The 12,190-nt window shown below is 61.3% G+C and overlaps 1 protein-coding gene across 1 annotated transcript; it reads right to left on the reverse strand.

The window, feature by feature from the left end:
• Window positions 1–7,274: 7,274 nt before the first annotated feature.
• Window positions 7,275–9,817, reverse strand: CHRNA10 (cholinergic receptor nicotinic alpha 10 subunit; the record flags this gene model as incomplete). The annotated part of the gene is made up of 5 exons (XM_082015242.1): window positions 7,275–7,759; window positions 7,914–8,446; window positions 8,831–8,985; window positions 9,361–9,506; window positions 9,757–9,817. 5 exons carry the CDS (start codon window positions 9,815–9,817, stop codon window positions 7,275–7,277), a joined length of 1,380 nt encoding a protein of 459 aa, XP_081871368.1.
• Window positions 9,818–12,190: the final 2,373 nt, after the last annotated feature.

Genomic DNA, 12,190 nt, shown 5'->3' on the forward strand with positions numbered 1-12,190 from the left:
ATGTACAAGCGTCTAAAACAGTCTTAAACATCTCTCATGCTACATACACAGCCACAAAAAGTCAAGGTTAGAAGCAGCCCTGAGTAGCTGCTTAGCCTGCCTCCATGACTGACTATAGACCTGTCAGACTGACCTCGGTACTGGGGAAGATTATGGAGAGGTTCACCTTGAGGGTGCTCACAGGGCATGTGCAGGACAACCAGGAGATCAGGCCCAGCCAGCATGGGTTCATGAAAGGCAGATCCTGCTTGACCAACCTGATCTCTTTCTGTGACCCGCCTAGTGTTTGAGGGAAAGGTGTTGTCTGCCTGGACTTTACTAAGGCCTTTGACAGCATCTCCCACAGCATTCTCCTGGAGAAACAGGCGGCTCGTGGCTTAGACAGGTTTACTCTTTGCTGGGTGAGGAACTGGCTGGATGGCCGACCCCAGAGAGTCCTGGTGAACGGAGGTAAATCCAGTTGTCGGCCGGTAACAAGCGGTGTTCCCCAGGGCTCGGTTCTGGGGCTGGTCTTGTTCAGTATCTTTATAGATGATCTGGATGAGGGGATCGAGTGCCCCCTCAGTCAGTTTGCAGACGACACCAAGTTGGGCAGGAGTGTTGATCTGCTGGAGGGTAGGAGCGCTCTGCAGAGGGATCTGGACAAGCTGGATGGATGGACTGAGGTCAACTGTATGAGGTTCAATATGGCCAAGTGCTGGGTCCTGCACTTTGGTCACAACAACCCCATGCAACGCTCCAGGCTTGGGGAGGAGTGGCTGGAGAGCTGCCCAGCGGAAAAGGACCTGGAGGTGCTGGTTGACAGCCGGCTGAACATGATCCGGCAGTGTGCCCAGGTGGCCAAGAAGGCCAATAGCATCCTGGCCTGTATCATCAATAGTGTGGCCATCAGGAACAGGGCAGTGATCGTACCCCTGTACTTGGCACTGGTGAGGCCGCACCTCGAATCCTGTGTTCAGTGTTGGGCCCCTTACTACAAGAAGGACGTTGAGGTGCTGTAGTGCGTCCAGAGAAGGTTTTGTGTGAGGGGGCTGGAGAACAAGTCTGATGAGGAGCAGCTGAGGGAACTGGGGTTGTTCAGTCTGGAGAAGAGGAGGCTGAGGGGAGACCTCATTGCTCTCTACAACTGCCTGAAAGGGGGTTGTGGTGAGGTGGATGTTGGTCTCTTCTCCCATGTATCCAGCGATAGGATGAGAGGAAATGGCCTCAAGTTGCGCCAGGGGAGGTTTAGATTGGATATTAGGAAAACATTCTTCACCGAGAGGGTGGTCAGGCATTGGAACAGGCTGCCCAGGGAGGTCGTGGAGTCAGCGTCACTGGAACTGTTCGAAAAATGTGTAGACATGGCACTTCAGGATAGTGGTTAGTGGGCATTGTGGTGTTGGGTTGATGGTTGGCCTTGATGATCTTAAAGGTCTTTTCCAACCTTAATGATTCTGTGATTCTGTGATTTTGTGATTCATTCTCTTAGCACCCCTTCCCCTTCTCCAGTTTACAACTGGAGAGCCGAGTACGTGCAGGATCCTTGTCCTCTTAGTCTCGTTGCCTAAAATACAGGTTTGCAAGTTTAAGCTACTGGCTCCTCTAAGTCAATGCCAAGAGACTGCCTCATCTTCTCAGAGTTGAGATGAATTCCTTTTTGACAATACTTGTTCTCCCCCGCTGCGAAGGGAAACCCAGACATCAGAAGCAAATCCGACAGGGACAGGGAGGTTGGTTTTAATTCCAGCCATTCCTGTAGGCAGAGAATGCTACATTTAAGACTCCCATATACATTTGGCTGCGGTAAGTACTGTTGTCACGTTGTGGACTGCCTAAGTTGGTGAGTTGTCATCTGCAGAGCTGCAAAGAGGATCTCAGAAATTCATTGCGTTGGCTGGTGACCACGTACAGTCTTGCAGCACTGGTTGTTTATCGGATGTGCAGGTTTTAATGCGTTCTTCCTTCCTTCAGATCATCAAAGCTGGGGAGGAGCATGACAATCTCAAGGAAGTAGCAAAGCTTTTCAACATCCACGAAGACTAGACGCCAGAACGGGATCACGGCAACAGGGGTGAGGAGGGAAGCGGGGACCACCAGCACTTGGCCTTGTTAAACCTCATACAGTTGATCTCAGCCCATTGATCCAGCCTGTGCAGAGCCCTCCTACCCTGCACCAGATCAACACTCCCACTCAACTTGGCGTTCCTTTTTTTTCCTTTGTGTTGTGTTTCTTGCCCGCCAGGGCAGGTCTTAGCCCTTCCCCATGGGTTCTCAGCTGCCAGCCTCCCCACATGGGGCCAGGCAGTACCTTGTTTAAGCCAAGGGATTTTTGCCTTTGGGTGTGTGATCCGGATGCTCTTTCAGATTTCTGTTTTAGTTTAAGCAGTAACAGGCTGTGGTGACAAAGACACCGATGTACAGAAAACACCTGCATCAGGCCCCGTCTCCTGTCTTTCCTTCCTTGTCCCGGGTCTGATGCCCGCTGCGGGCAGGGCTCCTTGCGTGGCGGCCTGAGCCCGTGCGTCAGCAAGGGGCGACAGCGAGGCTGCCTGCCAAGAGCTGCCCCCAGGCAGCTGGGCCGTAGGGCAGGCGTGGGCTGCGGTGCTCAGCCGGCACCACTGTCTTTTTGCACCGTGGAGCAGGGGGACACCGTTCACAAGACGGAAAAGCTGTTGGGGAGACTCTCCTGCTCCTCCCAGCACACACCACTGGCACGGGCCTTGCCCGCACCCGTCTTTCTCCCGAGACAGACCAGGCACAGACGCGCACTGGGGGACAATTGATGTCTTTTATGGTCCTGAGCAAGCATTCGCAGTCGAGCGGCGCTGGCAGCATGATGACCTCAGGGCAGCAGGATGCATGGGGCACCGTCCATGCGCCCATCCCTTGCGTGCCTCCCCGTGCCGCTCCCTCCAGACACTGCACAGTCTCAGGGCCAGCCGCCATCTCCGGGGACCTGCCGGGGGCTGGCAGCGGGGTGCTGCAGCTCTTGCTGTCCCGTGATGCAGCTGCAGCGGAAAGCCCTGCGCAGAGCCCGCAGAGCCCTCCTGAAGAGGGAGGGCGGCCGTTGCCTTTCAGCCTGGGTGGGCAGCACGAGGGCGGCGATGCCTGTGGGGGGAGGAGAGCTGTAGGCGAGGGGCCGGGTGGGCGACAGACAAGCTGCTGCCTGCCCCGCGCCACCCAGGCCTTTCCCCAGGGAGGGGTGGCCGGGGCACGGTCAGCCCCCGGCTGCGTCGCCAGCTCCCAGTGAAAATCTTGCCCAGGTGCTCAGTCATTTGGCACTGGGCGGCCCCCTCCACAGCTGTGGTGTAGGCTGTGGGGCTGTGTGGGGCAGGCCCCCAGCTCTCCAGCCTCGCGACTGAGCCCTGCTCACCGCACATGCGCCAAGGAGATGCGACAAGCTGTTGGTGGCCGCTGCCTGTGGGGCTGCTGGCGCTTTCTCTGCCTCTGGCAGAAGATGCAGACGACGCTGCCAGCAGAGGCGGCAGCGTGCAGCAGGTGCTGGCAGCCCGTGGCGGCTGAGCTGTGGGTACGTGCCCGGGTGCCGCTGCCTGCCAGGGGAGAGGCGGCAAGGCTGGCAGACGGACCGTCTCCTCCTGCAATGCTGTACTGCAGGGCGGTGCCACCCACTGCGCCAGGCTCTGCGTCTGCAAGAGAAGCCGAGGAGAGAGGCTGTGTGACTGCGGCCCTTGCCCCTGCGTCCCCACTGGGAGAGCTCCTGCGGCCGGGCTCCCCTGCCACACCCAGGGCAGCGCTCGGCCCCGCAGGCAGCTGCTGCCCTGCTCCCAGAGCCCGCTGAGGAGAGGGCTGGTCCCCGTGTGGCCCATGGCCACTCGCGGGAGCACCCCCGACGTGCCCAGGCAGCCTGCCGGGCACGGCACAAGGGGCTGCACTTGCTACGGGGGCCAGGCCCACCTGTCCCCGCCTGCATCTCCCGCCTGCGCGTTGGGAAGACGTTCGGCCCCGTCTCCCTCAGGCTCCCTACCTGTGCGTGGTGGCTCCCCGCGGCCTGCGAGCTCTCTGGGCAGGGGAGCCGTGGCAACCTGTCCCCATGGTGGGACGAGGCCGGGCTCTGGCTACCCTGTGGCGCTGCACTTGGCTGCCTGTGGCGTGCCTGTGGGCAGGAGGAGGAGAAGGCACGGGATGGAGGCGGCCGCCTTGGCGCAGCGGCCCCCACAGTGCCAGCGAAGCCCGGCACCAAGGCAGCTCCGTGTGGTCCCGTCCCAGTGCCGGCCTCTCCCTCCTGCCCCGTCCCTCACCTGGTGCCTCTTCTGCAGGCTCGGCAGCCTGGTGTCAGGCTGGGAGCGGGCGTTCGCCTCCTCGTCCATGGGCATCTTTGGCGTCTTCTGCCGCAGACCTTCCACGGGCACCCAGGGGAGATGCTGCCTCCTGAGGGAGGTGCTGTCCTGGGAGTGGGCACCCCAGGGCGCTCGCTCCTTAAATACCCCCCGTCACCGCGGGGACCCATGTCACAATGGCCTCTGGGCACGATGCGGCCCCCTGTCACAGAGCCCTGGCGGTCGCCGTGGAGACGCCCAGGCCCGGGACCGGCAGAGGCAGCTGTAGGCCTGCGCCCCTTGGGCACCTTCCTGCGGGGCTTGTGCTGGGCCAGTGCCACGGCCGCGGGTGCGCGGCCCGCCACGGGCAGGGCCTGGCTGCTGCTGCTTTCCCCCCGAGAGGGAGAGCGCAGCCCCTGCCGGCGTTGCGTGATGTGAGCTGGCTTCTTCTCCCTTGCTTCAGGGCAACAAGCCACGGCTCTCCCTGCCCCGTGGAAAGGGCATCCGCCCTACCGTCGCTGAAGAGAGAGGCGGCCAAGCAGAGCAGCGGGTGAACGCCAGCTCGGGCCGGCAGCGATCCTTTCGGGATGTTCATTAAACCCTTTACCGCGTGGCTGTGTGACTGGCTGGGGCGCACGGCAGGGCTGGGGGCAGCCATGCCGTGCCAGCGTGAGGCCGCGCTCTGCCCGCTGATCTGGGGAGACTCCTGGCGATCCGAGCAACTGCCAGCGCCGTCTTCCAGAACGGCAAGGAGGAGCGGTGGGAGAACCCGCGGGCTGCGCCGGGGCTGCGGGGGCAGGCAGAGCGGGCAGAGCACAGGGGCTCTTCCCTGCCCGTGGGCACCGGCAGGCAGCAGGGAGGACGGGGAGAGGATGGAGCCAGACCCTTGCCAGAGGCATCCATCTGGGTGAGAAGCAATTGCGATTAGTGGCTAAGGGTCGGCAAGAAAACCCTCTAACACTTATTTTGAAGCTTTAGAAGGCAGGCGTTCTTTATTGCAGTGCTGGATGCACGCGGGATTGCTCCGCCTAACATGTGTGCCTTGAAACAAAAGTTCATCCTTTCGATACCTTAAAGACATGAATATTCACACATTTCCCGGGAAATCTCCACCTCCCTGCCTACCTACTACATTTACGTAAGGCTGGCGTTGCAAAACTACACTACACATGCGCAGGGGTCTCGGGTGGTCCTCGGTGGTCGTTTGGGGAGTTAGCCCCCTGCTCCTTTTTCCCTTTTATGGTCACAGGTCTCCCGAGGATAGTTTCTTCTCCTTGCATATTTGCCCCTTCTGTTGTACAGCCAAGCGATTTCTTTCTTCTCATCCTTGTTTGAGCACTCCTGCTAGGATGTTTCTATTCCCAAGGTTAATTTCTCAGTCCTTGCTCTTAACTCTTCTTTGTTTTAATTTCATGAGGCCTCCTGGTTCTACACGCAGGCATTTCCCAAGAGAAAGACCGTGCAGGTGGAGCACAACCTGCCGCAGCACCAGCTGGGCTTTGGCACCGTGCAGCTGGGATTATGACTCTGCCACTGGGGCAAGACCCCAGGCTTGCCTCCCGAGACATCTCATGGAAGCACGTGCTCTCCCAAGCTCCACGCCTGGGCCGGGACTCCTGGGGTCCAAGCTCAGTCGTGATTCTCTAACGGATCCTGGAGCAGCAATCCTGGAGCCCTTCTCCCACTGACACTTGGTGTCCTGTCCCGTGTCAGTGTCCGGGCCCTGCGAGGATGCGAGCCGGACCTCTTGGCCCGGTGGTCGAAGGTCTGCAGCGCTCGCCCTCCCCGCAGCCGACGTAGCAGTTTCCCACAGCTCCAGGCCAAGCAGAAACAATCGCAGATCGTGGGATGAGCTTCCTGGCAGCGCTGGGGCACTCCTTGTGGTAGGGGAAGCAGGGGCAGCCGACGGACCCCCGGCTGTGCACCCTTCCCCTCACGTGCCAAATGTACGGTGGGGCTGGCAGTGGCACGGAGGAGGATGCAGGCGCGGGGCTGTCAGGGGTGCAGCACACTGCAGGGGGGTGCCTGCGCATGGAGCCGAACCTGCAGCTGGCCCCGCAGCCCTTCCTGCCAGGAGCCCCACGGGTTTATCATGGAAGGCATTGAGGGCCAGATCCCTCCATCCCTCCCAGGTGCCGTTTTTGCCCAGCCAGCGCCCAGAGGGGACAGGGCGGGGGTTCCCGTCTCCCTTGCGACCCTCACCAGGTCCGCCGGACGTGGGAGCGGCATCTTGGGGGGCTGCAGCAGCCCCGGTTCCTGGCTGGGTGGGCGGCAGAGGCTGGTGAGGATGCAGGAGAGGGCAGGAGCAGTGGCCACAGCTCGGCGTGCTGCCGGGATTCACGGGTGGTTCTGGTGAGACGCGAGACCCCTGTATTGCCCTGATACTTGAGGGACGGGCAGGGTTCGGGGAGCAGGGCTGTGCCAGCCAGCAGTGCCTGCATGGGTTGTGGATGTGTGTCTCTGTACATCTATGCGTTTATATAGCCCCACACAGGAAAAGGCTCTGCCCAGCCCTCCCACCACTGCAGAGCTCCTTTGGGGCTGCGAGGACTGCGCATGGACCCACGGAGAGAAGGGTCCCTGCGTGTCTCACACCTCTTTGCTGCCCACCCCGTGCACAACCCCAGCCCACGCTGGCTGGTGCCGGTGCAGCAGCTCTGCCCAGGGCCATGACCCCCCAGCCCCCAGGCCAGAGATGGAGGATGCATGCTCCAGGGTTTATTTCCAATTTGTTGGATTTCTCGGGCACAGAGTACAATGGGGGGATGTGGGTGCAAGCCCCGGCGCAGCTGCCCAGGGGGCCGGGACCCCTGTGGCTGAGGTGGCCCAAGCCAGGGTGGGGGTCCCCACTGTTGGCATCCTCTCCCTGGGTGCTGGTGGAGCTCCCACCCTGCAGGTCCCTTGGGGGTCAGGGGGTGCTTGGGATGAGACACCCTCATAGGGCACCTCTGGCCATTGCTGTCCCTGGGGGGTCTTGCACAGGGGGTGCAGGGGGGCAGTGGGTCCACGGGGCCATCAGTTGGCTTTGCCCAGGACCAGCATGCTCATGAGGAAGACCATGAAGAAGAAGACCCACATGAAGAAGCGGTCTATCACCTTGGCCACCTTCTTCCACTCGCTGGTCCGGTACTGGGTAGCTCGGTGGCGCCGGAAGCAGCTGGCAATGTAGCCAACATTCCTCAGCAGGTCATCGTGATGGCACAGGCAGTGGTCCCGGGGACAGCCCCCTGCCTCAGCACCCATCTCCCCTTCCCTGGGGCTCTCCCCTGGCACACGGATGTCCCCCCTGCCTGCCTGCCTGCCCAGCATCTGCTGGGGAGTCTTGCAGCTCTCGCCCACCTCGTAGATGCAGCAGAGCCGGGCCATGTGGTGGAGGATGAGCCGCCTGGCCCAGGGGGGCACAGGCCATGCCCCTGGGCCACAGTGGTGGACATTCATGATAAAGATGGTCAGTGCAGTGGAGGCCGTGATCATGGTCATGGTGGCGATGTAGTACTTCCCTGCGTGAGCAACGAGCGGTGATGCCGTGGCCGAGGGAGCAGAGACCAGCAACCCCCTCCCCACACAGTGGCACACCCAGCATCGGTGCTGCCCATCACCCCGGTGCAGATGCCCTGGTCCCATGGGAGGCTCCTGGGTGCTCTCAAGGCTTACCAATGAGCGGGACGTTCTCCGAGGGTGGCATGCTCTCTGCCACCAGCAGCTGGAAGACAGTGAGGGCCAGCAGCACCGTCACCCCCAGCGAGACCTTTTCCCCCGAATCAGCTGGCAGGTAGAAGCCAAGGGGCACCAGGAAGGAGACCATGATGCAGGGAAGGAGCAGGTTGAAGATGTAGAAGGAGGCACGGCGGCGGAGGAGCAGGGTGTAGGTGACGTCGGGGTAGGGCTCGGAGCAGCAGCCATAGGTGACGACGTTCCTCGTGGCTGGCATGCCCAGCACCTCCCACTCCACATTCTCCACGAAATCCGTCAGGTCCCCGGTGTCCAGCCAGTTGTGGAGGTCAATCTGGTTCCCGTTGTAGGTCCAGGAGCCAAAGGTGAGGCGGCACCGCTGCCCGTCAAAGGGGAAGTAGGAGACATCCACCTTGCAGGAGCTCTTGGTGATGGCGGGCGAGTCCCACATGACATGCCCATCAGAGCGCAGCACCACGTTGGTCTCCACTGAGCCACCGAAGCGGTCATCAGCGCTGGGGGAGGGACAGCGTGGGGCCAACATGGCCCCGAGCCCCACATGGGGGGAGAGTCTGCGGGGCTGGGACACAGTGCCTGCCCCCAACACTGTGTCCCCTCCCCGTGTCAACCTGCTCCCCGAAGAGGGGCTCGGTGGCCTCAACAGCCCCCGCAGCGGCACATTCCAGCCATCAGGTTGGTGCCGGGCACACCTGGCTGCTGCCAGCCCCACCTTGTCACCCAGTGTGGGTGACCGTCTCCCTGCATCACCCACACCCCCCTGCTCCCACCCCACGTGCGGCTGCGCAGCCCCAAGGCCAGAAATACCCCACAGAGCCCACCAGCCCCAACCTGAGCCCCCCCGGCTCCAGGAGCAGCAGGTGGGGCCAAGCCCAACCCACTTGTTGTAGAGGATAATGTCCGGCCGCCAGACGTAGCTGCTGGGGATGCGGATGCTGTCGATGCCATCATAGGCGTCCTTGTCCCAGGTGAGGTGGGCATCCAGCCAGGCCTGACGGACCCACAGGTAGGAGGTGAGGACCTGGTTCCTCTCGTCCTGCCGAGGGGAGAGGGTCGGTGTTGGGGATGGACCCCGGTGCTGCCCACTGCCCCACTGGGCCCCCAGGCCACTGGCCTCTGCAAGGGTCCCGGGGGGGCTGAGCTGCCTTCGAGCGGGCTGGGCTGGCTTTGGGAGTTGGAGAGGTCTTAGCTGATTTCAAGTGGTCTGAGCTCATCTGGGGAGGCTGGGCTGGTTTCAGGGGTCTGAGCTGGTTTCGAGGGATGAGCATCAGCTCTGGGTCGAGCAGGACCCGCTGGGGGAGAGCAGAGCCCGGCTAAATGGTGATGAGGACAGTCTCATTTTGGCTGGGCTGCCGGTGCTGCTCCGGTGCCAGTGCCGGTGCCAGTGCTGGTGCCGTGCCCGGCCACTCACCATGTCGATGATCTGGGAGAGGGTGACCTGGAGGGTGACGTTGAGCGCCCAGTCTGTGTCCTCCACAGGGCGCAGGGCGCTGGAGTAGTTGGCAAAGAGGTCCTGGAGCAGCTTGTAGGCAAATCTGCCCTGTGCCCCCCGGCAGCCTGGGGGACCCAGAGCCGGGGCTGGAGGGGCCACAGCCACGAGCGCTGAGGGTGCAGCCAGATCCCTCCCCAGGGATCCACTGGCAACCGAACCAGTGCTGGCCGTCCCTCCCCACCACCAGCCCGAGACCCCTGTCCCACTGACCCCATTCCCCACCCAGGTGTGCCGCTGCTTGCTGGGGCTGGGGGACCCTCTCCCTGCACCCAAGGCTAGGGCGTCAGTGCCCCTCGCCAGCCCCTCACCACTTACCCGGGGCCAGGAGGCAGCTGGCGAGGCAGAAGGCGAGCAGCGGGCGAGCTCCAGGCTCCATCCTGCCACGCTCCCGCCCTGCAGAGGTCCCGGGAGACACGGCGGGGCTGTGGTACCTGCCAGCATCGGGGTGACGTCAGGAGTGGGACAGGGTGGGGGGGCACGGCCCCCTGGGGAGCAAGAGTCTCTGTGCAGCGAGCCCTGCGGTGGGGGGTCCTGGCTGGGAGCTGGCAGGGAGCCAGGTCGGGGTTTGGGTGCAGCTGAGCCCCTCTGGGCCAGGTCTGGGCACTGAGCCACTGCTGGCAGCCATGCGCTGCCTTGTTGGCTGCCCACACCTGGGGAAGGCTCTGCCTGCCAGCAGCCACGCATGCCCTGAACCGTCGCTCCCATGAGACCCTCCCGGCCGTGCTGGTGGGCAGCCCCCTCTGCCCACTCCAGGCCGCTCGGGGCCAGGGCCACTGTGCCGAGGACCATGCGGTGGGCTGGAGCAGGCAGGGAGGAGGCTCTGTTGCCTGGCGCTGCACATTCCTGCCTGCAGCTTTGTGCACTGGAAACCTCCCTCTTGGGGTGCCTCTGGCCCGGGGGCTGCAGGGACAGGGGCTGCACCCCACAATCCCAGCCCAGAACAAGCTGGAAAAGGAAACCCCAGGGCTGAAAGGGAGATGCTGCCTCTCCCGCAGCCAGGTACGGCCACTGAGGCCAGGGTGGCGCGAAGAGCTGAGGGCAGATGCTGTGGGCCCCCGGGGTGGAGGGATCGCTGCCCATGTCCTCACTTCTCCAGGCTTAGTAAAAGAGCAAGGAAGGGGAAGAGGAAGGTTATTCCCGTTTGTTGAGAACAAAATCCTGGGAGGTTAAGTGACATGACCCAGGAGACAAAGCAGTGAGTGGCAGAGAGGTCCCTGCCACAGAAGTGCCGGCGCATCTCCCCAGCTCTGGCCATGCAGGACACCGCCAGCTCCTGATCTCCCGGCACCATTCCCACACAGCAGATGCCAAGCAGCATGCTGATCAGTTTTAAGGCTCGAGGTTTTGTTTCCAGGCAGTGAATTATTCATCCCCAGCCCGACGTCCTGGCTGTGCTGCTCCTCTGCCCAGGGCAGCAACTGGGTTTGCAGAGAGGCAATTACAGTAATGGAAGGAGGCGAAGCCGGACTGACCTGGCTGCCTGCATAGTGCAGTGCATCTGGTATCACGTTTAATGCACAGCGATGCCAGCAGGACAGGTCAGCCACCCTGCCTGGGCGAGGCGGCACAAACGGCCACTGCTTTTACAGCATTTGGTGACCAAGAGCTGGCACTGGGGAGTGGGTCCTCCAGCCCTGTCGCCAGAAGTGACCGTCGGGCACCCAGCTTCACCCCACCCCAGGAAGCAGAGCTCTGTATTTGCACTCAGCCAAGGATGTTTATCTGTGGCTTATTTAACCCCTTTTTGAGCACATGCACACAGAGTTTTCAGCCTTGAAGAGCCTGTTCTGAGTGGAAAGACACTTCCCGCCATTTGCTGTCAAGCTGTAACCTGGCCCATCCCTCCCCTTTTCCAAAATCCCCCTTCCGCAGCAGGACCTTTCCCCTGCCCACACAGCCTCCTGTCAGCCCTCTCCTCCAGTGCCTGCAGCTCTGCACATCCTCCTCCTGCTCCAGGCAGAGATGACTCTTTCTCCCAAGGCTCTGAAGAATGTCCCCTTGCAGGTCCCTCAGCAATTCAGGGCACACGCTGCCAGATGCCCCAGAGCTGGGCCACTTGGCCCAAGCACTCGCTAGCCTCCCCCCTTCTCCAAGGCAGGTCTTCCTCCCTCTGACCTTTCCCCCTGGGCTCAGGGACCTGAGGCTGCTGAAGGCCAGTCTTACAAAGACAACAACTCTTCCCCTATCCTTTGTGACCACATCCCCATCCCCGTCCCACGCTGAGGCACCTTGCCCCAGTCTGCCAGCACTGATGTGCCTGCGAACGCCTTTCTTGGCTCTGCATGTCCCTCGACGGATTCTGCTCCTGGGAGACTTCAGCTTTCCCAGCACCAGCCCTAGGCACTCTGGCCACATGAGCTGTGCCACCAGCCGAGCCCGCCCAAGCCACACAGGTGGGATAAGTCAAGGGACACATGCCAATGGAACCAAAATCTCACTTAAAAAGCAGAGGGAACTGTGGGAATACTATAAACATTTTATTTATTGTTTTCAAAAAGACAGGAAAATAATCTAGATCATTTATTTATAATTTTTTTTAATAAAAACCTTTACATAATCCTCATGCATAAAGACCTTCAAGGAGCCAACGCAAAGCGGCACCAGGCAGGCTGGAAGCCGCTGGGGCAGGAGGTGCTACTGCAGTAACCCTGAAACCAGAGCAGACAAATAGACAGCTTTTTTCTTTCTCTTCTTCAAAAAAAATAGTCGCTTTCTAAACAGAGTAAGAGTAAAGACTGTACACACCAGA

This window comes from Phaethon aethereus (genome assembly GCF_964289735.1).
Source record: "Phaethon aethereus genome assembly, chromosome: 1".
Taxonomy (NCBI): domain Eukaryota; kingdom Metazoa; phylum Chordata; class Aves; order Phaethontiformes; family Phaethontidae; genus Phaethon; species Phaethon aethereus.